Source organism: Gymnogyps californianus, chromosome Z, assembly GCF_018139145.2.
Source record: "Gymnogyps californianus isolate 813 chromosome Z, ASM1813914v2, whole genome shotgun sequence".
In the NCBI taxonomy this organism is placed as follows: Eukaryota; Metazoa; Chordata; class Aves; order Accipitriformes; family Cathartidae; genus Gymnogyps; species Gymnogyps californianus.
Window position 1 is genome coordinate 1549028 of NC_059500.1, and position 27193 is coordinate 1576220.

Sequence of the window (27193 nt, forward strand, 5' to 3'; positions counted from 1 at the left end):
TTCAACCTGAGCTTTGAAGGGTCAGGTATTCTTACAACAAGGGCAACATTTACTTCAGGGTAAAACAAGAAAAAGCTGATGAAAGCTTACATATCTTGTTATGTTTAGCCTCAGAATGCTTTCCCAGTGGATTCCTGAAGATCTTTACTTAAAAGCACAAGATTTGTATTATACACTAGTTATAAGAAGATATATGTATAACCCCCTACAGAATTCTTTTATGCTTCTTTCCATTTATCTAAATTTATTGGTAGCACTAAGTTGATTAGAAAAATTAATAAGTTGTGACTCAGACTTTAATGTGGCATGATCATAAAGCAAATTTAGGCTTTATTTCAAGTCATAAGCCCCTTTAAACAAAGCAATTTCCCATCATGTTCTGCAAAGACAGTTTACATAGTATTTAAAATCTCAGCAAACCCTCCTCCCTAGAATTTGGTTAAATTAATTTAAAAAAAAAAATGCTTATAGTAATATAATCAAAGTTCAATTCGAATTTTCATCTCACAATTTGAATACCTCTGGGTTTTCCTTTTTGAACTGTTTTTTCTGCGTTCTTACTTCTTTTTTATCATATCCATATTAGACAACGTATCGCTGGTTTTAGTGAATTAGTGGAATCCATTTGATGCTTCACTCAGAAGCATCTGGCATTGGAAGGTGTCTCAGCAAAATATGCCAGCTCACTCAACTCACAGGAAAAAAAGCTGACTAAAAACAGTTCTTATTGCTGATCTGTCTCCTGCCTTGGGAAAAAAAAACCCACAGCTTGTTGGTTATGAAATCACTGATCTTGTTTTTCAGCTTTCTACATGCTATGGGGTGTTTCTATTAAGGTTGCACACTACCCAGACGGAATGGTTTACAATAATGTGTGAATTAGATTGTGGGAATTCAGAGGAGAGTAAAATGAGATTTCTGAATTTTACAACATTCTCAAGTCATTCAGAGCTGGGTGGAAAGCAGCAATTTTCCACTGTGGTAGATTTTGAAAGCTGTTTGAACCACTGGAAAAACGCAGCCTAGAAATTTGGTCTCTCGCATCTTTCTCCTGCATAGGTTGCTAAAGATAAGGGCGGCCAAACTGGCACAGACCAATGACATTTTCAAGTATAATTTTGTCTAAATCAGTTTTACAGAAACTTTCAATTTTGCAAACTAGAAATTTAAATTAAAAGTGTTTAATTGGTTCTGGCTCTGGTCATCTGTTATGATTGTTAACGTTGAAATCATATTCCACAAATACGTGGGAAGCTGAGGTCTTTGACATTAGCACAAGTCAAAGCCATTGAGCTGCATTGGTTCAAAGAGGTTTAAACACTTCATTATCTTTCAGCTGGGAGAATGTTTTAAATGATTATGAAGAACATTTAGAAATACATGTTATGTAAGCTGTTACCACTCAACTCTATGAAAATCACTGGCTGTCTTTAAAACCATAGGTATCTGTATCTTAGCAGCGCTGAGACTTTGTTTTGCGGAACTGGTTTCTTCTCAATTTCATCTTGTACTGAAAAACAAAGCCAAACCATTTTGGAGAGTATGCAGCAGCTGCTTTTTTTTTTTATATATAACTAAATAGACTTCTGTTATTTCACATGACTAATATATTGGTAAGAGGATTTAAGCAGTAATAACTTTTTGACTGTGATTCTACAGAAGTAGTACAATTTACTTCTGATTAATATTTAGTAAATAATCAAATTCCAATTATATACTGAGTGTATTTTGAATTAAATAAGCATATTCCATAGTCTGTAAACACGCTTGAGTCTTTTTTTTAATGGCTACATATAATTCAGGAAGACAGTCAAATGTCATTATGTAGAGGGAGATCAGATTTCAGTATCTGTAAGTATTATTATTGTTTGAAATATTATTCAGATACAGTTTGCAGTTTGTTTTGATTAATACTATCTATTACTGTGAACTTGAATTACTTGGAAATTATTGTAACCATGTTTTTGTTTATTTTGAAGGAAATGAAGTATTGAATCATGATGAACAAAGTTCTCTCTTAGAACAGATAAATAACAAAGAGCCTACTCTGATTGAAACAATCTTCACAGTATTGTCTTACTGCACTTTATCACCCAAATCTCTTGGCATTGCTTTTGAGACCTACATGGAAAAAGAGCAGTTGTGGAATTGCTTATACAATATGACAGGTATTTAATTTATTAATAAGTATTTAAAATCTGATGTTAAACCTTGTCACTTTTCAGACATGTAGCGCATATTATTTTTACCTTAATACATCAGATGAAATGATGGTAGTTTACTTCAAAATTACAGTATAATTGAAGTGTTTTGAGCAATCAGGTCATGGTAGGAATGGTGAAAATTTTGAAGAAAGCAGAGGTTACGGAGTGGTGTGGTCGACCAGGAGTCTGATTTCCATAAGTATCTTACCTGCAGCAGATAGTTTCTGTAGCTCTCTACCAATACCAGGTTCTTTGTCTCTGTGCATTCAATAGCTCCAGAGCTTTGCCACGATTTAAAAGTAAGAAACTGTTAAAGGAGAGTGGAAAAAGAAAAGGAAGGACTCCTATATAGTCTGATGGGCATATAGACTCTGCTGTCAACAGGCAGACAGGCTTCTAATTTTCCACGGAGAGGGAGAGCTGCCCTCACAATTAGATCAACTAACACTGCCCCCAAGGAAAAGCAGTATTCGACCAGAAAAGAGAGGTACAGTTTAGAAGGGTGATCTTGCAAATGATGGCTAAAATGCAGGAAAGCTCAAAAGAGAAGAAGAAAATGGAGAATATAAGAGGGGAAATAGAATTACGAATATCACAAAATAGAAAACAATGGTGCTAAAAGTGCTCAGGTATTCCTCAGAGAAAAATGGGATTGCAAAAAGTAGAAGTCTAAGGTGTAAGAGGAAGAAAAATACAGAAATATTGCATGGAAGCTGCCAGAAAGGCCATGCAGAGAAGAATAAAACTTAGATCAGCAGAAAGTACAGACAAGCAAAAGTATGAGCAAAGGACCTAACATGTCAAAAGACATCTCTGATACATCCTGCAGCACTCTGCCTGACAACTGCTGCTCCATGGCAATGGAGAAACTGCAATTCTCTGTGGTATGAAGAATGTGGAGAAGATTGATGCTTGTTGTAATGTCAATAACTGTATTTAGGATGGTCTATTTTCAACATGCAATCTCTGATAACACGCTATGTCTCTGTTGATGACTATTATTTGTATGCATTTTTCTTTCCAATATATCTTTTTTTCCTTTGCTGTGCTCTAGTATAAGAGTTTGGGTATCTAATAAATGCAACTTCATTAATACTATCAAGACAAGGAAGTAGAAAAAAACAGGTATATCTGTTTGCCTCATTGATGTCTAACAAGTAATTAAATGTACTCCATATAAAAAGGAAGACATCAGTCAGCTTAAATCAAATTTTTAGAAATACATTGATGGAGAAATGAGGATGAAGGAAATAAATTAAATTGTATTTTTCATCGGTACTGTATTAAGATGGTACAAGATGCTACCCTGTTTTGCTTTATACTCTTTCTGTAACTTGTAACAGGCCAATAGGTCTAAGTTGTTATGAATCATAATGTTTTTACTTTTCTTTCCATAAGAACGCTGAAATACTTCTTTCTGAAACAGATTTACACAAATGACTACACTTACTGAATATTTAATAATTCTTCCTTCTGAAGTTTCCAGTTGTGGTGAGTCGGAGCCAGAGGTTATCAGATGCTTGAAGTTGACTTTGATTAATTCAGTCAAGGGTATAGTGAAGCAGATAATTTCTTTGATGCATTCATGGGAGGCAACAGAAAACTATGGAACGTACCAGCACAAGCAAATAGTTCCTGAAAGTTTACTGAAAACGGTTCCAAAGGAATGGAATTACACTCCTCGGGAAATGAAGAGAAAAGAATCTGGGAAAAGTGGGTGAAATTTATACTGTTTTATAAATTTGTCATAAAAGCTTGTTACCCCTCTAATGAGTACATATCAAAATTGAACAGTTAAAATTCATGAGCGTTGCAGTTTGACAATGAACAAAACAATTTCCAAGCATCCAATTTTTTAAAGTACTTAGCCTTAAAATTCAGTACCTCTTTCTTGAGGCTTACACCCATGCATACACAAACAAGCTTTTTAAAATAATCGGTATTGTACTGATAATATTAGTACTGAAAATGTTTTTAGCATCTGGCAGTAGTAAGGTGGGATTCAAGACAGAGTAAGGCATAATATCTATGCTCTTGTATTAATGGCTGTAACCAGTTCTTCTCTTCATTATCATCTTTTCAGTCAGGACTGTTTAAATTTAAATACACAGTGTTGTCTGAAATTGTAACAACTTATTTATCCCAACTTTACAACAGCAATTTATGTTTGAATAGCACTGAAACTGGTATGGAATTGCTACTGCTTGGTTGTTGAAACAGTTACTGAAGAAAGAGAAATAATATATGTAATAGGAGATGTTTTGAAGGTGACTGGATGGAAAGATGATTTCTGGTGTATACTTTCATAGCCCACAGTGCCTAAAGCCTCCATCATTTCAAAAGGCTAACTTTTGGAAACATTTCACCATAAATTCATTGCCACCAAAGTATTCCCTGATTGTTTTCAATACAGTAGTATTGCTGTAGTATATTCTGGCATGAAGTTTTGAATATGTAGATTGTGGGCACGCCAGGGCATCAGTCCATTCTTTCTTTCCATATATCTTCTCTTCAGCATGTTGAGTCATATTTACACAGCAGTGTGCTCACTGCACTTTCACTGCAATCTCAGTTTAATCTAGAACTTGTATGGCTACTTTAGGCTATCGCTAAGCCTGAACTGGTATGCAAGCTGAAAGGTAAGGCTCAGGCTTACTGACAAATTAAATTGGCTGTGTGACACCCAGAATGGACCTGGCTTTTTTTTTTTTTTTTTTTTTAACAAGTTGAGAATACAGGTGCAATGAGTCAGGGGTTTTCTTGGTTTGTTTGGGTTTTGTTTTGGTGGTTTTTTAAATCTTGACTTGACTCCGTATTGTGGATCACCTTTTGGTATATTTTTTCATTTCAGATATATCTTGGGTTTTGAGCAGCATATTTTCTGTAGTTACTTCTATAGCTACTTTTAATATCTGGAATTTTTAAAATGCAGTGCTATATAGTGTGCATGCTTATATGAAAGTTGATAAATGGAAGTTTTGTAGGTTTGAACATAGAAAGGGATTGATAGAAAACTAAAGATTATGAATGTATGTAATGCCCTGAGACACTTACTGCAATGCTCCACTCGTGAAGTTGAAAAAATATTACACCACAATTTTGAGGGCAACTTTTTTACCATTCAGAATACCTGGGTGTTGTCTTTTTCATTTATTCTGTGCACTGCAGGACTAATTGTTAAAAGAGTCAGTCTGAATTCTAAATTTTCTAGGTTTTCTGTTTTTAATTCATGTTATTGTTTAGATTTTGTGGGATTTACGTAGAGGAAGCACAACAGAAGTCAAGATACAGTGTTGAGTAGTTAAGCTTTTTACCCATTTTCAGTACAAAAGAAAGTTAGAAATTATCATACAACATTCAGAAGCATGCTGTGATAGAACTAGAATGTTAATGTTAATCATATCTTTTCTTTCTTTTTTTAAGGCTTCACAAGGCTTGCAGCTCAGGCAGTATCTATTGTAATCAGCAAGTTACCTACAGTGATTGCATGTTTGCCTCCCCCAATTAAGTACTTCTTTTTTCTGGCTGAGAGAAAAATGTCAAGAAACTTTGCTGAATTGAAGAAAGCTGGTCTGCTTGTCTGGAACTTGATTGTAATTATATGTCGGATATTTGAGGATGGAAATACTGCAGAACTTTTAACAGGTGCAACACTTGACAGATGGAGCAAAGAAAAACTCAGTTTAGTTCGTGTGTGCTTAGAAAGTATTATGGGAAAACAGAAAAGTGGTCCTAAGCAAGTGACCCAGAAGGTTATACAAAGCATTGAACAGCAAAGACCAAACTGGATTGAAAGCCAGTTGCTGAAGGCTAGGAAATTGAGCACAGAGTGGTAAGAATGTAGTATTTTTCAAATACTGTTGTTCTTTCTTTATTTTACTGAATTATTGCATGTTTATGGCTATTCTTCAGTTTAAAAAAAAGTAGATGAACAGTGATCTTACATGAAATGGATTAGTTCTTAATATTGATGGCTTTATAGCATGTTTTTGCAACTTAATTGCATTGTTGAAACAGTAAACCATTGTTGTTTCATCAGAACAGTGTCTTCATAGTGCTTAGAGATTTCACATTTTTGTGATGATCCAAAAATGCGGACAATTTAGTTGGTGTATCTTTCAGAATGTGAACAGGTACACTGACTAGAAGGTACCACAATATATTTATAAATTAATTTTGCTGTGGTGATTAAATTAAGAGGGACTATGAAAAGCTTTCAGTGTTCATCTGTGATTAAAAAGTAAGCATACTTCATTTTAAAACGTAACAAACCCTGAGGGCAAGTAGGATATATCAAAACAGGACAAGGAGAGTACCCTGCTGTGCCTTTCTCAGGAAATATCAACCTTCCCTGCAGATTTGACATTAAGGTCTGAGTGTTTTACATCCTCATAATGATTTTCGAAGGAGTTGTGTACATGTCAATGTGTTCCTAGTCCAGTCTGTTTTAATGTTGAAGTTGTGTACCGTTCTGTAAAAATACTATTCATCAGCTTTCCAATATTAGATTTATTGGAGTTACATGACTTACTGAATTAAATTGTTGACTACTGAAAGTAAGATTGCTTTTTTTAATGAATATTCTTGAAGGTTGCAGTCATTGCTATCCTGACAGTAATTATCCATATAAACAAAGGATATAGCGATTGTAGGTCGGAATCACTGATATCAGTGAACAGACTTTCATGCAGTGCTTTAAGGGACAGTATCCTGTTTCTACGAGTAGTCAGTTAAAGTGAGTAGCACTAAGCAGTAATAGTGTCACACGAATGCTCATTGACATTGACCTTTGTAATCTTTATGTTTCCATTTAATACTAATTTACAAGCTCTAATCCAGTGATTAAAAGATTGAAGCCAGATGCCAGTGACTGAAAGAGTCATAGAATAAAAAACTCATAATGATAATATGTAAATTGATACTTAACAGAATGGTTCCATAAGACAATTTCTAATGTCACTGAGAGAATAGGTATTTCTTAAATAATACAAATGCAGGGTAAGACAATACTGTGGATAACCTCTAAAAACTAAAACTTTAGTATTTGCACTTCTTCTCAAGGTGAGAATTTTAAATTAATATACTACTCTGTTTTCTCTTCTAACATACCACAAAAATGCTGTATTATCTGTCAGCTATTAGACTGTGGGAAATGAATGTGGGAAAATGTTTTCTGTATGTGTACAGTGTCAACCAAAGTGAGAACTAGTTTGTGACTAGGGCTCCTAATTTTAAGCTTAAGAAACTGAAGAATGCATTACCTGGTCTCCAAGTGAGTAGTTATATGATGCAGTTATGAAACTAAGTCCCCTGACTTCAGTGGGATTTCTGCAATAGAAGTCTAGCATGAATGTTATTTTTTCATTTTATATTCAAATATCATGGGTCAATTTCTGAGAAAAAAATAATCTAGTTAATAAATAGCTGAGATATGCAATGTAGAGATAAAATATTATTACAAATGCAAATTATAAAACTATTATATTAAAGCTGAAATTCAAATATCAATTTAAGAAATGCTCACATAATCACTAAACTAAAAGCAGATCTTCCAAGAGGAGACTTGTGATGTTTACGTGATTTGTTTGAAATGGGAATGGTTATAGTTGAAAATCTAAGATGATGTAAAATTATGTTCTGTATAACCTTTTCATAATTAAAGGATTTTGTGGCTAAATGTATGCACATGCATTTTTATATATACATATTCATATTTATAAATGTTTATAGACTTTTAATAGATACAGTGTGTGGAAGAAAATGAAAACCATAAAATCCAAAAATTTATTTGGGATTCACCTACACAGTTGTGGAAACATCTTTGAAGTGCACTGGATTTTTATAAGTGAAAGTGTTGCTTGATTTTGTGTTATGTTATTGTTATCAGGACTGCTAGCTACTTAAAAAGTCTAAATATTATATAGGTTCTTCCATTGTGGCATACAAATTTAACTTAGTTTTTAGGAAAAATAAAAAAAAAAAAAAGTCTTCAGTGAAAGCTTCAGAAAGTGGCAGTTGTATGCATTGCCTGTCTTATGTACTGCCTGAAAGCATTACTATTCATTAAAATAACCTTCACTTTATGGTAGCACCAGAGCTCTAAACAGTCACGTTAGATTCTGAAGAACACGCTTCCCGAGAAGAACAGAAATGTCTGTCTTTGCAAAGTTATTTGTCGAGTTGAAGATTATTGTTTTTCATCATGGTGACCCTGACTTGGCTGGCTGGGTGCATATACAGATTAAGATGAATGCAGTTATTCCTTGGCTGAGGTCTGCCTCTTTCAGGGCACATTCTTCCTAATGACATGATTGATAGGCAGTCCCAAATCCAGAGAGGAACTCATTAATCATGGCACTGACTGAATCCAATCATCTGCTTCACCTGCACAGTGACGGACAGGAAAGGATACAATTTGGGCGCTGACACTGATACACTGCTTTGTCAGAGGTCCTCAACTTTTTCAATGTCAGTCGCTAAGAAGTTTGACGAGAAATTCAGGTTGTATCTGTATGTGGCATCGAAAGATCAGCCTTAAGTGTGCTTTAATTTTAAAGATCAATTTCTTTGAGGCTTTTCTGTAAAATACACCATAATAACAGAGTATCACTTACTTCCATTCAGCAAAGAACAAAATTATAGTTTATATTTTGAAACTATTTGCTCTGTAGGACATTCTGGAACTGCATGTGGAAGCAATATCAGCTTTAATGTCCAGCAGCTGTGTAGCATTTAAGTGAGCCTGCAGGTCAAACAGCAACTTTCAGCAGAACTAACTTTGTAATCATGGCACACTTTCAACAGTAAACTGCAACTTACAGCTGACTGTACCAAAGTATTTTGGGGTTGGTTTTTTTTTTTTGTTTTACCTGTAAAAAATTAAAATATTGCCTTTTTTTAAAATTCAGAATGCTTCTTTGGTATATTTTAAATTAATCCAGTAATGACTGTAGAAGTGTTAATATATTCTGTTGGTCTTTCAAATTCTTGACACATCTGTGTCAAGGTGACAGCATATGTCTGTGTTGCAGCTCTAATATTTGAGGAAAAGAATTAGTTGTAGTACTTTTTTCTTAATACTTTATCAACGTACAACACTAAGCAATTGGTACAGAATTGGTAACTTATGTTTGTATGCATAGAGGGCAGTCTAATAATGGTCACAGTTTTGAATGCACATTTTTCAAGTCATTTGGGCTTGTAACCTTCAGATTTTTTTGTAGCAGCTTCACACAAATACTTTTAAGAAGAAAAACAAGGAGCAGTACAGGGCAAAAAGTGCAACAAGTGGCAAATAGGTACCTTTGAAATGGTTACCACCATACCAGTGGGAAGAAAAAGACTTCAATTTAAAACTTCTAACCTATACTTAGAGTAATGGCTACCTTTCTGACATGTTAATTAGGCTTTAATATCTGCAGCGACAGGCAAAGAAAAATGTACAAAAGATCGAATGCAAATGTCATTTCTAGTAGCAAAGATACTTCTCTAGTGGAAAAGAAAATTAAAAAATATTTGCTGCTTGTATGTCCTTAGAGTAAGAATGTTTTATGTTTTCATCTTTCTGATTAAAATAATTAAAATTTGTATAATAAGAAAATGTTATTTAGCATTTATTATGTATTTGTATAAAGGCTTATGAGACGTATATACAGCAACATTTGTTTTGTGCAAGCCAAATCTTTGTAAGTTTTTTTTTAACGTGTAGCTTTAGCTGACTTTGTATTAATATTTTGATTTTTAGAAATTTAACTTAAGAATATTTGTATCTTTTTCTATATTCTAGTGCCTCAGTCACAGTAGAAGGTGCAACGTTAGAGGAAGGAGGTATTGCACTTGGATTCACTGAGCAGAAAATAAACATGATGGTCCTGGATATCTGCCACAAACCAGGTGGCAGCGAGTACCTGAGGCAAATTTATCACATCATCCGGCTCAATGAGGTAGGGAAACGGCCTTTTTACCGAGCAATTAGGTGTGTACTGGCCTGAGGCAGCGTCTGCTGGCAGCTAAGGGTTAGTCAAGGAGGTGATAATGCTTCTTAAAGTCAATATGAAATCCTATATTGTATTGTAATAGAATCCATTCAGTTTAGGCTTTTCTGCATTTGTACAGAAAAGATTACTTTATGGGAAACAATGTAGATCTTATTTATGTACTTAAACAGTAGTATGGCTCATAAACTTCCTTCAGATTCATATTGTAGACCATAGATACATTTTAGGAGTTTGAATACAGTTAAAAAAAAAATTTTTTTAAAAAAATCAGCACGGCTATTGAAAAATTGACTGTTACAGGAAGTAAAATTAAATGTGGTAAATCAGTTCTCCTGATTTAAAAAACAAACAAACAAACCCTACGGCTGTACTGAGGAAGTAAATGCATCCGCATGAAAACCTTACTTAATCTAGATAACTGTTCAGTTAAAGTGCTTTTGAAATTACAGTAAACATTCAGATTTGTTTGCTGCACATGGAATTTGGGCAATGTAAAAGAATTATCTCATTATTTCCAAGGCTGTACTAAATTGCCCCAGGTTACCAAAAGCATTCTGATTTTATACACTGAAATAAACACAGGTTTGCTTAAATTGTATGATAACACAGATCTACGCAGCTTAATTAAGAAAGTTCTGTTTATTAGCTATAATTACTAAATTACTATTCCTTGAATGCATAAGCAGGTGCTGTTAAGATCATCGCAAGTGTACAGAAGTGTTTATAATAAAATGCAAAATAATGCAAATACAGGCATAGGCCAAGATTTTTCTTTTTAAAAAAAAATTGATAGCAAAAAAAACAATTAGGCAGCTATGTCTGTATGAAGGCAATAGAGAGCAGCTCAGTACTGGCACTGTGCTTCTGAAAATCAGATCAACTGTTTTGTTCCTAAGTATAGGCTTAAAAGCAACCTTTATGCATCTGCATTTGGAAGCTTTAGAAGCAATGTAAGCATGTATGTAGAGATGGCAACCTAATATTAATACAATACAGAATCTTTTCAAGTTTCATCTCAAACAATTAAATGGTTCAGGAAGTGAAGTGAAAATTATTACTGTAATGCAGTTCAAACAAAACCTTTTCACCTGGAGCACATTCAGGATTACTCTAAGTATAACGGAGTGAGGAAAAGATGATGAGCAAGACCTCCGAAAATAGCATATAATCCAGTAGTTAGGGCAGTCACCTAGGGGACGGGATATGCAGGCTCAAACTTTTATTCTGCCTGGTTTAGACCAGGGAATTGAATCTGCATCTCCCACATCCGAACTAACTCCCCAAACCGCTAGACCATTAGCTACCAGCATGGAACTCTGTCCTTTTCCCCTGTTGGAGTTGTTTCGCCTTGTAGAAATTGCTGTAAAAATCCATTCTGAAACATCTAGGGTCAAAAATAGAATCATACTCTAGCTGAAGGGGTAGAATGCCCATATCGAGTTCTGGAGACCCTGATCCAAGATCCAACTCCTGTGAGTATTCGGTTATTTATACAAAGTGGAGCAGCTCCAATAGGAGGTAAGAGGCTGAGAGAATTAGCTGGAAGAGGGACTTTAGCCTGACTTTCCACATCCCAGGTGTCTCTCCTTGAATTTCTGCAGCTAGTAAGAGCTTTGTTAAATATAGAACATTTCTCAATGGAAAAAACTGTCTTGTTTTTAAAAAAAGAAGAAAAAAAAATCCTGGCCAGCTTGGCTCACAGAAGGACTTAACCGTGTTACTTCAAATTGCCTTTGAAACCTTTACAAAACATTTTAATGCTTAGCATGGTATTATGATAATGCACTTTTCAATATTATTTTTCATAACTTAGATTACGTTTAATATGCCTGACTACCAAGAAATAGACTTGATTGTCTGTTCAAAGGTCCATCCTTTTGTTTGGAGACTCCTTGGACTATCAAGGGATCCGGTTCTTAAAATTAGTTTGGAGATCTTTATGCTATGCTGCTTAATAATTGTGTGTGAATAGAGAACAAAATGATGAGAGAGAAAATTGTTGTTCTCAGTAATTTTCCTTAGAAAAGCAGGTGAAAAGGGATATAGATTCTTGGAAGCTGTATTTGGAAATAGAGCTATGATGTTATAAAGATCTATAATAGATACTGTAGAACTCAAAACAGCCTACAGTCCTTCATGTATTTATCCAAAAGAATAATCATTTTTAAAAGCATTTTTGACTAATGGCTACCAAAGAGAAACCAACTCTCCTGAGCTGTCAGGCTCAATAATATTCTGTTTACTTGGTTTCATGCCCAGTCAATGATAGTGAGGATATAGCTCACATGTTTACAAACGTGATTTCATTTCTATCTATTTCACATTTTTGAGACATGACCCTTTCAGGGTCTACAATATGTACTGTACTAAAGGAGTTCTTAAAGTAATGCATTTACCATTGTTGAATAAATCTCTTTGTCAAAACATAAATCCACAGTATTCCAAAGACAGAAAAACGCCTGTACTGGGAGGTGAGCTGTATACCACTCGAAATGTTCAAACCCTAGCAAGCATGCAGAGCGATTTCCAATATCTCTACTAAAAACCCAACAGAATCTGCTTTTGCTGGCTCTGTGACACCCAGAGGGCTGGGTTGCTTTAGAGCTGTCTACGTATTTTGTGTAAATGTGTACATGGAAGGCAGTACATACATGAAAAATCGGTAAACATATAGAAATAGCTTTTAAATAACCCCCTTCACCACGACTTTAAAATCTTTGTTATGGCATGAAGTCATGAATGAATGGGAAAAAAACCCAGACATTTTTGTAGGCTGAGAAAATGTAGGTAAGACATGTAGGGTATGTTTTCACAGCTGGGTTACGCTGTTGTCTTAAACCAAAAAAGCTCTGATGACTTTTTTTTTTTTTTTTTTTAAATGCACTTAGATGATTTCATGATTATCTTAGGCAGTCCTGACAATTGGCTGCAACCAGCAGAGAGAGACAGTCCTGCTCTTTCTCTTGTCCTTGTGCCTTCCCACTCCTAGGCCCCCCTTTGTACTAGTACTAGAAATCATGTGGCTTGTTTATCTGGCTGAAACCTTTCTTTTTTCTGGCTGATTTCACAACATATGCTAGTGCCAACACAAGGGAGAAACAGCTACAGTCTATGTGGATTGGGAGGGAACTTGTGCCTTTCAGGCCAGACCACAGTTGGATCAGTTTAAACCGATGATGAAATTATTCTTTTAGAAGGACCGACTGAGGAGCACAAGGTGCCTTGGCAGGTAGTTTACATGTTCCCTCACCTGCATCTGAAAATTTTTATCATCTCAGTAGTAGTGCAAAGTAAGAGGAGCATTTGCATCCACTCATCTTAATGAAGACTCACCTTGAGTACTTGCTCAATGTTACGGCAATCCTATCATTATGGACTTCATTTTAATAACAATAAACTGTTTAATCACAGTAGTCCTTCCAGCAAATAGATCTGTGTTTCATTATCTAGCTCTTTGTAAAATGGTTCTATTTAATCAAAACACTTTATTGGCATGCAATGATGATTTATTTACATAGTCGTTTAAGAAGTGAAAACAGAAAAGATTGTGGCCAAAATAATCATGCGTCTGTTACAGTATAGTTTCAAAAATTGCCATGTAAATCATAAATGACTTCTAGTCTTTGAATGCTTCAACAATTAGAAATAGCTTTAAAGAGTGGGAGAATATTTATTTCCTGTGTTTAAACAACTGGTTTGAATATGTTCATTAAACAATTAATTTACAGTCATGTAGTAACTATTTAATGCTGTCCAAAAAATAACTTTAAATATTCATATATAGTTTATCATGTAAAATAAATCATATAATAGCCATCTTACATTAGAACAGCTCATAGAAAACCTTTGTTTTTCACTTCCACATACCTAACATATATATATATTAAATGAGAACTGATACACATAATTTGACGACAACTTCAAAACAATAGCTTAGATTATTCTGATTTGCCCCAGTTGGATGGATGTTCATGGAGGTTTATTTATTGTTTGTTGTAAAATGGTGTTACTCTTAAAAAGGTTTCTATTTTGTAAGAGATTACTTATTCCCTCCTTTAATATAAGGAGCTTCTATCAAGGACACTGTAAAGTTATGGTTGAAATTTAGGCAAATTTCACTTAGAAAGCTAGGTGGCATATACTGTTTTGTGGTTGTTTTTTCTTCTGACAGGAATATTTGAAGGAGCAGCTGTGTTGTGAGAATTCTTCTGAAGATGGTGTTACCTCCAGTCAATGCATGCCTTTGACACTGAAGGGCAGAGAAGAGCAGCCTGTCTTCAACCCTTTCCAGGTGTACAGACAAACTTGTGCAAAAGCATTCAATCAGGTTTGTGGAAATCTGAAACCTTGGTTATAGTATAATTTTTACTTGTCGATCTTATTATGATCATGATAATGACAGAGACTGAAATTATGAAAACGGAATTAATTACATGCGTTCACATTTGATGAAGTGCAAAGGAATATTATTACTCAGGAATCTAATGAGGGCACCCTCTACAATAGCATGATGTTCAAAAAGCCATTATTGTCCTTTTATCAAAATTATTGCATGTAAGAGCAACTTGCATTTACTTAGACTTTCTGTCTTAGTTCAGTATAGTGAAGGAAAGCCCATTAGTAGCAATGACATTTATTACATCTGTGTAATGGTACATAGGGCTAGTCTTAGTCCTTTGAAAAATCATGGCAAAACTCCAAGTGCACATTTAGAATCTTCCTGATGAGTCTTTCACAGGAGTGTTGAACAGTAAAGTAAAGGATGCTTTGGAAATACAGAGATTTAACAGAACAGTGAGAATAAGCAGGGGAAAAAACACCAAAAAATGAAAGCATCCATTTTTCTGTTTTTCATTAAGCCATGGTAGTGATATGTAAAGGATTATAATTTACTTATAGAAATTGGTTTCCTGATAATGTGACAATTAAAGAAAATAGATCTAGTTGCTTAAATCTCTGCCAGAGTGCCACATGACCAATTCATTACACAAAATGTATGTAGTTTCTGATAGCACTTGGACAGTTAAAAAATCTTACACTGTCATTTCTCAGGTCTTCCTAATCCATAATCTACAGTTTTGATTCTACTCCTTAATTCCAAATATTTAAAAAGAAATGGTATTACAGTGGCATGAAATTCACTTTACAGACCTGTGGTAGAAAGACATCCTTTTTCAGTACAACTCTGCTTTCAAGTAATGTAATCTCTTTTCCCAGTTTTGAGCATTTTGGACAATTTCACCAGTTGTATTGCTGTAAAATATATCTGTTTTGGGGTTTTGGTTTGGTTTTTTTCCTCCTTGTTTAATGAATGCTTAATTATTGTCATGTTGCAATAAAAGTGTTAATATCCTGAAAAAGGAGATTAATACCAATTTCACAAGGCTTCTCACTTGGGAGGAACATGCTTTAAAAGTATCTTATTTTTTTTCTTTGACTAGTCCCTTTATGTATGTCTTAAATTGATAGAATTTAAGGGGCTACAGAATCACTTACTCCAATTTGAAATGCAGAAAATAGTTTACCATGCCTCAATTCTCAATTCATTAATAGTGTGGTAGAATAAGACCTTCAAGTAGTGACAACTCAGGGCAGAATTCTTCTGCTACATGACAGATTTGCAGTGCTCTATTAATCAACAGATGACAAGGGATAGTTCATATTAAATTGCTTTGGATTTTGTAAACTTTTGACATAAAGTCTATTACCTGAATATGGAAAAGTATCTTAAAAGAAAAAAAGAGTAGATCATGGACCTTAACGTAGCATGTGCCAACCCTGTTGTTGACAATGACAGACTTATTTCCTGAGCTTAATAATATTATTCAATAATTTAGTTCCCTTTACTATCAAATCGCACATTTATTTAGTGGTGTGGGACTGTCTATTTATAAAACAGTGGTCAGTATAGCTCAGTGTCTGGTTTCCTGTGAAGACTGTTACCAGTGCCTGTAGAAGATGCCAAGAAAGTGCTGGCAAGAAACAATTATTCTTCTCAAAGGATATATTTCTTCTTAAATTCATTTCTTACTGGTTGGCAACTGCCATGAAGCTTAGGAGTTTATAATCTATGATTAATTTCTTGATTTTCTTTAAATCTATTGTAAATAGATGTGTTTTTAATACATCAACTAACATTCTATCCTTTTTATAAATCCCAAGTCCCAACAAGCTACAGGTTTCACAACGTATTTTGTGAATGAGTTAATTATGTATTGCTTTTTAAAACTTTTCTCTCAGAAGGGCCAATTGGAATAGGCATGGCAATACTGCTTGTGAGTCCAGAGAGCTGGTTCAGCTCTAAACAGAGATTGTTCGTGTTATACTACACTATATAACATATTATAATATATAAAAATATAATATATAACAGTATAAGAGCATGTCTACACTATGCAGTGTAGAGATGCTCTTAGCTTCCTCAGTAGAGGATTTCTTAAAATAAATTATTTCAAAAGCTTTCTGAAAGATAATTTGTAGTAAACGTTCCATGTATTGTTTGTTGGTATATGTAAAAATTGCAGTACCTTAGGGTGGTTGACTTTTCTCTTCTGAAGTTTTGCTAATTTGTTCCTGTCATGTCAAATTTAGCAAGATACTTAATCATAATTTCTATGAATTTTACTGCTCTTGAAACAAAGGCCACTGAACTGCTATTTTGAGATCAACTCCAGCATTTTTATTAATAATATGTAAATTTCTTACCTTCCAACCCTCTAGTTCAGTAGCTGATTCTAGGAAGTGTGTCGTTTCTGTTAACAATTCAGCCACTTCATTCTTACATTCCTGTAAAAATCTTGAATAATCACCATCTGGTCCTAGTAACTTGTTGCTCTTCATTTTATCAATTTGTCCTGACACCTCAATCTCTGCCAGTGCTGCTGCTCCTCTATTGTCTAATAAGATTAAGTCTAGGCTATGCAACTCCTCAACAGCATCAATGAAGAAAAATGCTACAAAGAAATTATTTTCCTTTCCTGAAGTGACTTTTTTCAAACTGATCCTTTATTTTTTCACAGAACTGATCAGTCTGGTGGACTGAATTTTTATCTGGTATACTTAAAATCTTCCTATTTGTTTTTATGACTGTTGCTACTGGCTGCTTAGCTTCTCCTTTTTCTCCCTCTTGATTTTACAAGTACTTCCTCCATATTTGTTTATCTATTTTTAATTCAGTGTAGAGTACAGAACAGTTGCCTGTTTTCTCCCATGTTGTTCTTCTCCCACTATTCTCTCAGTTGACTCTTTTCCCCTTATTTCTTGTTTATCAGATGTTCTCTATTACTTCTTCATTCACTTTCCACTTTAACACTATATGATTCTTTCCTTAGCTACCCTTGTCTTCCTTTCTTGCTCTGTATTTCACCATTATTTTTCTACGTTACTTTTAAATGCATGCCAAAGATGAGGGTTAGGGAGAAAATTAAATTAAAAGAAGGGAGGGAATAAAATAAAGGTGGAAGGAAGGGGAGGGATTGCACTGATTCTGCTCTCCCAGAAGAACCAAGTGCTGTATGTAAGAAGAAAAAGATGCACTGCAAGATATACTTTACCCTTCTTATTTAGGTTTATTTCCATTGTTTTGACTTGCTTCATCTTTTTTTTTAAACTACTCAGTGCTATTTTAGTGTTACAACAGTAATTGTTGAACGATTTCCTCCCAAGAATGTTGAATTGTAGTCACTACTTGACCGTTACTGACAATGCGAATTAATATTATGCAACAGGAGTTACTGTTTTGTAAACATAAGAATGTTGTGTGTGGTCTTTTGTCTGCCCACTATTATTGTAGATTGCTTTTATTTATTAAATAAGCAATATGGAGTTATAGTTGTTCATATTGTCTAGACTTACTGCTGTTTATAATAACCATCTGGTGACTGGAGTGCCTTACAAAACAATAGACAAGTAAACCATCACTCTAATTATGATACAGGTTACATCTTGAATTCTAGCTATACCAAGTTTTTCATGACAAACTTTTTGCTGACAGTAGAAAATGTAAATTGCTGTTACATAAAAAGTTGCCAATTATTTTGCTTTTCAAACAAAGAGTCAAGCACTCAGACAAAGTGGTTGGGCAGAATGCCATTAACAGTTGGAAGAATAACGGTTCAAAAAATTGATTTATCTTTTTATAAATAATGGCTACATCCCCAAATGGATTTATAAATTAATTGCTGTCTTATTGGAATAAAAACCTTCTTCTGTGGACATAATTGATATCATCTGTCTAAGTCCTTGTTCTAGACCCCCTTCCTTCTTGGTTAGTATATCACAGCTGGAGCTTTAATTTACTGATCGTATTAACACTGATTAATAACTAACAATAGCTTCTTGCCATGTATCAACAGTCAACCATTACTGAATGGAACTGGGATTGGTCAAACTTGCTGCCAAGTTATTTGGGACTGAATCAGATGACCTTCAGGGTACTGCTGGCACACAGGTAATGGGATTTTGGCAAATAATTGCGCTTCCTTGTTGTCTTTTTTACTTTATAATAGTCAATGCACAAAGGTTTTACTGGTGAAATTTTTAAAATAAATTATACATTTATTTTTAAATATGCAATTTTAAAATGGAGATACTTATTGTCTAGTGTATTTGATCCATACAAAGATGGTTTTCAATTCCTATTTTGAGGAACCTAGTATGTTCTTTCTGTCTGAGACCTGAATATATGTTGATACTGTCCTTAAATAATACTTTAAAAAGAAATTAGTAACTTTTGCACACTTAGACTGCTCAGGGAGATTTCAGCTGTATAGCACAGAACTTAGGGGATGTTTACTTGTGGTTTAACCCCAGCCGGCAACTCAGCACCACGCAGCTGCTCACTCATTCCCCCCACCCAGTGGGATGGGGGAGAGAATCGGAAAAAGAACAAACCTCGTGGGTTGAGATAAAGACAGTTTAATAGGACAGAAAGGAAGGAAAAATAATGATAATAATAATAATAATATGACAATAATAATACTAAAAGAATTAGACTCTACAAAACAAGTGATGCACAATGCAATTGCTCACCACTCGCTGACTCATGCCCAGTTAGTTCCCGAGCAGAGATCCGCCCCTCCCAGCCAACTCCCCCCAGTTTATATACTGGGCATGACGTCATATGGTATGGAATATCCCTTTGGCCAGGTTGGGTCAGCTGTCCTGGCTGTGTCCCCTCCCAGCTCCTTGTGCCCCTCCAGCCTTCCTGCTGGCTGGGCATGAGAAGCTGAAAAATCCTTGACTTAGTATAAACACTACTTAGCAACAACTAAAAACATCAGCGTGTTATCAACATTCTTTTCCTACTAAATCCAAAACACCGCACTACACCAGCTACTAGGAAGAAAATTAACTCTGTCCTCGCTGAAAACAGGACATTACTCAAGATGCAATGAATCTTAAATTCAGTTGGGGGCATGACAAGTGTAGCCAGAAACAGAAAGTGTTTCCTTAATAGTTTTTAACTAATGGAACTTATTTTAATATTTTAACACTTTTTTTACTTGTAAAATTTAACTGCTTAATTAATAAGCAGATATATTTAATGCAGAATTAATACTTGTTAAATTCAGAAAATTGTAGGTGGAAAAAGTGGGTATTTTTCAAAAGCATTTGCCACATATCCTTGTGAAAACTGGAAAACTTACATGTTGCAAACTAAGACGTTTAACATTCCCTTCTTAATTCTGAATCCTCCTGATGATATCTAATATGGTCATATCATTCATCTTTTAAACTGAACTGTTTATCTATTTAGCAACTGGAACAACAATTTCAAAAGTGTGTGAATTTGCGTGTCAAAAATGTTTTTATGCTGTTTTCTTGGTTTATCGCTACCAGTTAGCCTTAAACATTTAGTTCTTCCTTCATTTCATATATAAAATATTTGTACAGTCTATTGCTAGTCTTCTTTCTTAATTTTGCTATGATTAATTCTTTCCCCACCCAAATTGTTATTTTCCAAAATTTTAATGCAATTGCACAAAAAATGATGCTGGCAAGAATGTGCCATTCAGTTCTCCTCTTGATGTCCTCTGTTACCCACTACCAGACAGAATATGGGACTTCATGGACTTTTTGGTCTGTACCAGTCTGACCAGTGTCATTTTTATGTTAAATGGCAGAGACAATTCAGTACTAATTTTTTTTCTTTGATAGTTCTCCTGCTGATTGCTAACACTTGTCCTTCGTTAAAAATGAAGTAGTTTGCCCTTTTAAAAGAGATTCTCATAGAAAGTCTTAGACTCAAGCTGGTTCTTGAACTTCCCTTCATGTTTATGTCATCAATATGAGCCAAAGGGAGCAGAGAGGACTGCTGTGATTTGCAGAGGGAACATTTTCTGTGGACATTTCATCTTCTCTGACATCTTCAAACATTTCTTTTTTTTTTTTTGATCTCTTTATAGAGTTTAGAAAGAAGTCGTGTATATGCCTTCTCTGTCCTTCTCTGTATTTCATGCCTTTGTCATATCATCTATTGTTGCATCTTTTTTCTCGTTTAATAAGTGCCCTAATTGTTGTCATCCTTCCTAATTTGAAAATGTCTCCATTCATTGCCCTTTTACATGATATGGAAATTCTCATCTAGAAGTGACATTATGCAAGCCATTAATGATTAGCTCATGGATTTATTATTTAAACCACTCTACTTTACAGACCAACAGATCGTTTAAACCCATTGTGATCATTAAGTAGAATTGCTAATCCGATATCTGCCATAGCGACCAGCATCTCCAACACAGCTTGTCTTTACATGACTTAATTTTTAGCATAGCTAAAGTATGTCTGCTCATGTTTGCCACCTGGCTAGGCCAATTCTAGCTGGTCTCATCGCTACTCAAGTAAGCTTTGCAATGACTCAAATGAGCCCTATCTTTAGGTGATTCTTCATGCTCCTTCCTAAAATTGCATAAAACTCAGCCTCACTTGTGCTCAGGAGTTAAGGTTCAAGCCAAATGGGTGTGTAATTATTTTGACCTCCCGTTTATAATGGACCCATTCTGTTTCTACTATTTGCCTCCTGAAATGAACTAAACAAAACTGTAGGGCAGTACTTGAAAAGAGTCAGAACCATCAGTTGATAAAGTGGAGAGCCATAATACTTTAATTACTCCTTTCTTTAACACACGCTAAAGCTTTCCCTTATCAGTCACTTCTGTGCAGGCAAAAATATTTTCACCTCTTCACAGTGATATTGGTGTCTATACCCTTTTTTTTATATTTAAAGAGAAAAACTATCTGTTGCATATGAAGTAAAACAAGTACGCTCTGCTTTCTCTTTGGTTGGAAAAAAAGTAAAAATGCTTAGGGGACTCATTTACAAGGGAAATGCTCCCCTAACCTAGTTAATGACTGAGTTAGGTGGGAGGGGGTTGTGGGAGCATTGTCCCAGAGCCAGCAAGTGGTAGGCAAATTAATTGGTTGGTGGTTAGGGGAAAGTAAAAGGCTTTTAGGACTGGTTAAAAAGGGAATGAATTGTTGTGTACTACTCATTGTTGGCTCCACATGAGCGTGTGAATCTAATCCACACATTCCTATGATCCTCAAAGTAAAAGTGTTTAGGAAAAGTGTTTTCAAATGGAAGATGCGGATGGTTAATGATATTATTTTATTTCAAGGTTATCAAATATAGAACTCTATCAGGAAAAGCCTATTAAAGTTGAGCACTAATGTGGAAAACTTAACATTCATCCGTATTTACAGTTCATACCTTTAGAAACTGTAAAGAAGTTTTCCTTACAGGAAGAAAAGGGGTATATAGATGGATTCCTTTCCTTTCTAGTTTTACTTCTGATTCTTTTTTTTACATATAGTTTGAGCTGCAAGAATAAAAGGTAAAACATACTTTTCAATTATACTTGAAATAATATCTTGTAATAATAAGCCTGTTAATGTTCAACTAATTTATCGTACCTGATTTACCCAAGCTTTAAAAAATGTCCTGCATACTTACACAAATACATGCTGCTTTTTTGAGTATTGGCACTCATTTGTACATCCTTAGATATTTCAGTACCAAATGGGAGTTCCTTACCTCTAATACCTATATTAAGACAAGAAGACCATGTGCTTTTAGTTATTAATTCATGTGTATCTCAACTTTTAATCACTGTCCTGCTCATAAAGGAAAAAATGTTATTGTCTGGCTAAATCTGCATGTTGAAACTGTTTCTGCAGTTTATTGTATCAACTATGATCTCTTCTTTTTAACTGTCTGGCCACTATCTCTGTGCATATTATCACATTTGAAAATACTTTAGTGAATGTGGTGAGTTGACCCTGGCCAGCAGCTAAGTGTCCATGTAGCTAGTTGCTCACTCCCCCCACAATGGGATGGGGGAGATAACTGGAAGAGCAAAGGTGAGAAAACTCATGCGTTCAGGTAAAGACAGTTTAATAAGTGAAGCGAAGCTGTGCGCACAAGCAAAGCAAAATAAGGAGTTCATTCAGTGCTTCCCATCAGCAGGCAGATGTCCAGCTGCTTCCTGGAAAGCAGGGCTTCATCACGCGTAGCGGTTACTTGGCAAGGTAACGCCGTAACCCTGAACATCCTCCCTTCCTCCTCCTTTCCCCAGCTTTTATTGCTGAGCACGACGTTTCTATGGCATGGAATATCCCTGTGGTCATTTTGGGTCAGCTGTCCCGGCTGTGCCCTCTGCCAGCTTCTTGCACACCCCCAGCCCACTTGCTGGGAGGACAGAGTGGGAAAAAGAAAAGGCCTTGGTTGGTGTTGTGCAAGCACTGCTCAGCAGTAGCCAAAAAGCTGGTGTGTTGTCAACACTGAGGCACAAACCCAAAGCACAGTACCATACATTACCCTTCTTGTTTGTGTACTCTCCTTTATACTGATATGTAAGTTAAACACTTTCTGATCATTTATTTTCAGAGAAGTATTTCAGCAACTTGTACATAGTTAGAAGATGTTAATATTTTTGCTGAGTTTTGAGATGTGACCTTTCTTCTGCAGTTCTACAAGGACTTTCAGGTGCATTGAATACATTACTATAGAGAATAACTACATTCCAGTCACTATAATTATGAGAAACAACAAAGACTTTTTTGCAACATGTCAAGCCATTCTCCAGTATTGCAGCAATTTGCTGTTCTGAGGAGGAGCGGCCGGGATTCCCTCCTCCGCGCTCAGGGAAGTTTCACAGAGCACTGGTGCCAGTGCAGGGCAATAAGTAGTGATTTGGTTGGAACGATGTGAGGGCACGCGTGCCAGCAGGAGCACTCTGAGAGCTCCAGGAACAGACAGAGAAGAACTCCTGACTGGCAAAGCCAACGACAGTCAGGTACAAGATCTTAAGAACAGGAAGCATAACAACTTAATAACTGAGAGGGGAATATGTTGGTTTACCATAAATGCATCAGGTGAGAAACAGTACCAAGTTAGAAAAATTATACAAGTTAAAACCAATATTTGTTCAGGTGGATAAGAAATGCCATGAAAAACGTCTAGACTGGAAATTAGAAGATGATTTCCAACGGATAAACCAGTGTAGCTCAAGAAGAGTTTTCCAGAAAGTGTTTGCACAGTGATATGAGCTTAAGTAGTTTTAAGTTGAAACAGGGTAGACCAGGTGGTTTACTTCCAGTCATGTGTTCCTTTGATAAATGTTCTCAACTGCCTAGCAGCTTCTCAAAGCAGAGTAGAAAACCTGGCATTGTTTATATATTGGCTTTAAGGAAACTATAAAAAAATTAATAAGTTTGTTTTCTACTAAAACTGGATAAAATATGAAGGCTTTCTAGTAATGTTTGCTGCAAAATATACACAAACTCTCACATTCTTCGGACTCCAGAATTTTTCTTAACATAGTCCAGACTGCATTCTGTCTGACAAACTACTGGGCTGTTTGCAAGTGAAAGAGCTTTTTAGGAAGGTAAAGACTATCCTTGGCAGCAGCGTGCTGCCCTAAGATTAAGGAGATCCCTTTATGCTGTGGAAGCTGATCTTGTACCTAGTGTCTCTCTTTTTTGAAATCCTTTTGCCTGTATCGGGTGAGGACTGTCTACTTGCCTTTTACAAATAAGTTTGTTAATATAGTTGCGGCATTTGTTCCCCATACTGGAGTTAGGTGATAAAATTATGTGTTTTGCCATTGATTAAGCTTAATAAAACCAAAATTAAGTCAAAAATTCTTGTTTAGAATTTTGAATGATTGCAGGGCAGAATCTGCATAGCTCTTGTATATTCTAGTGGATACACAGACACCATCTGTTGAGAATGGTAGCCATATGGTGAACTATTTATAGAAAATGTTTATATTCATTGTGTTGTTGATTATCTAGATATCCAGAAAATGCTCTTTTAAAATCCAGTTTATCAACACATGGAAAAATGCATTATGTAGTTTTGAAATTGAAAAGAATGTCAGCAAACTGCATGTGCTTTGTTGTCTGTGAAAGATTTTTTTTTTAATGCAACTCTACAAAACCCAAGTCTGAGAAATGAGTGAAAATACCCAGGGTATGAAAAGGTAGGAGGTTCTCTAACAATTTTCTTCGTAGAAGAAACAAATGGTGGAAGAGCAGTTACTGGCATGATGCCAAGACAGAGACCATATCTGCATGGCAGAGGATGCCAGTGTTATGTCTAGTGTACTTTTGGATGTGTTAGTCAGTCGTCCTTCTAAACTGCAGATGCTCCTAGACCTTTTGTATCCAAATTGCTGGATATTGGAAATCCGTATTGTTGTTATGGCTACAAGTCAACTATTAATGATGTGTTGGTGAAGAACTGGGATGCCATTAATACTGCAGTAATCACCACCTGCTTGGTGAGATTATAATGGATGCCCTTAAAATACATGTGAGAACAGGCTTTCTAAAATGCATGGGAGGCTATGAAAGACAGTATCCCATTTTCCCTGTATCAAAAGAAGCAGGTGAAAGGTATTAAACCATTATTGCACATCTCTTCGTTGATCACAGAGTCAGGTTTAGACCCTAGTGCCGGATGTACCAAAAAAAAGCCAATGAGATTTTGAGGAAAAGCTGATTTTGACCTTTCTGGATAAGCAAGCACCCTTTTCCATAAATGAGTTAGTCAATAACAAGGTATATGTCACATCTGTCAACATAAGGATTATCCTCCATCTGCCGATCCTCTTCTGACATAGCTAATGAAACTGTACTCTGACCTTAAAGGATCTGTCAGAAGTAGGCTTAGTTCCCTGCCTAGCAGTTTTAAAGTATTGGTGGCAGAATGTAGATCGGTAAGCAATAGGGAAGACGGTACCCTGTATTACATACCGTTTGAACACCACTCCAGCCACTATTATGTATACTGTTGCAGCATGAATTTCACAAGTAAGTGAGGCTAAAGGTGAGACTTCCCATATGCAGTACACTTTAGACTTTTCTGGTTGTTAGCAGTCTCTCTCTCCTGCAGACATGTTGATGAAGCCTATGAATAAAACAATATTCTCCAACAACAATCTCCAGCAAAAGGTGCTAAAAAGGAAGGGACTGCCATATCCCAGTTAACCTTAGTTAATGTGAGCTCCTTTAATACTTGGAAGTCCTTTATGATGAGGCCTGTGCCTACATAGGGTATGGAAGTATGTACTTATCAGCCTTCTTTGAAGTAACAACTATAGAATGAAACCTTATTTAAGCAATTTTAATTTGATGCTATTTCCGTTGCTCAAACCTGGCCTCTAGAAAAAGTAAAAAAAAAAAAAAAGTATTACATGTTTTGCATTCAAAAGTGTATTAAGCACTCTGGCTTATTGGCTAGAGCATAGGCCTGCGAGCTAAACCCCATTCTAATAATGTCTCACTGTATCTTGGTTTCCCCACTTAAAATTAGGTAACACTTGTCCACATTTTTATGTCCTTTGATATGTTTTGATGGAAAAAATGCTAAGTAAATGCAATGTATTACTGTTGTTAATGCATATATACATTTATTGTTAGGATTCACATTTCGCTGGTTTCTTTAAAAGTATATCTTTTCTTCATAACTAGATATTTTTGCATACTGCAACCACAAATCATTATTTGGAAGTGTGACACTTTCAACATTTTATGTCACTATCTAATTAACGTGGTGATTGGCATCCCATGACCTTGCTGACTTTCCATAAAAATAAATACTTCCTTTCATCTGCAAATAATTTGCCTTCCTTTCAACTCTGTCTCACATCCTGTTGCTCACTAAGGATTCTAAAGTGGAGATAGTCATGTTTGTTTTCTTATCTATTCTTTTCTTCTTCCTCTTGCTGAGCCTTTCTGATCCGAGTTTTCATTCTTAATAGATATATAGTAATCATAAGTGTGTACAAAAGCTCTAAATGTGTATTAACGCATGCAGAGTACTGACTACCCTAAATGTACACACTGGCTTAGCAACTCATCTCATCTCTAGGCTTTCTTGCTACACCTACAAAGGAAGAAGCTACAGGAGACAAGCCAACAAGCTAAAAGTCTGTTTTGCCCACCAACCTGTTGTTTCTTCCTTCTGCTTCTTTCAAATAAGGGATTTTCAGCAAAGTGCTAGTAATGCAGAGTAATTCAATTTCCATACAGGGATCTCAACTTCGTTGCAAGCTGTAATGAGTTGAGACATGCAAATCCCCTGTAAGGTAGAGGGGGAAGTATTAATATCAAAGTTAAACAGATGGAAAATCTGGTCCTGCAAGTCACCTTCAAGGTTTTTTCTACACTGCAAAATTAATCTATAGCAAAGACAAGCGCAGAACCTAGCTCTTTTGAGTAAATTTTAAGATACAAAGCTACCATATAGTAGCTGATCTGTGGGAACTGTTGATGTGCACAGTCCTAGGTGGCAACAAAGAGGAGGTGGCTCAGCTTTAGTTACACATAATTGCTTAGCTAAGTTGAATTACCTTGCAGTCTTCTTAGGAAGTGGTAGGCCCGTTAGTTTTCCTCCGAAGGAGATGGGGAACAACAGTATGCTTTCTCTTGATCTTGAAACATTTGCTGTTGTTACCGCAAAGCAAGTAGTAAGGACTGGTGGCTGCT

General features: G+C 35.5%; 1 protein-coding gene across 1 annotated transcript in view; it reads left to right on the top strand.

Annotated features, from left to right (window-relative positions):
- The window catches only part of KIAA0825 (KIAA0825 ortholog), a 214349-nt gene that overhangs the window by 82571 nt on the left and 104585 nt on the right, over positions 1-27193 (top strand). Inside the window, exons 13-18 of the mRNA XM_050913279.1 lie at positions 1980-2168; positions 3684-3917; positions 5628-6036; positions 9991-10147; positions 14373-14528; positions 18556-18650. Coding sequence (XP_050769236.1) covers positions 1980-2168; positions 3684-3917; positions 5628-6036; positions 9991-10147; positions 14373-14528; positions 18556-18650 — 1240 coding nt within the window. The remainder of the gene's footprint in view (positions 1-1979; positions 2169-3683; positions 3918-5627; positions 6037-9990; positions 10148-14372; positions 14529-18555; positions 18651-27193) is intronic.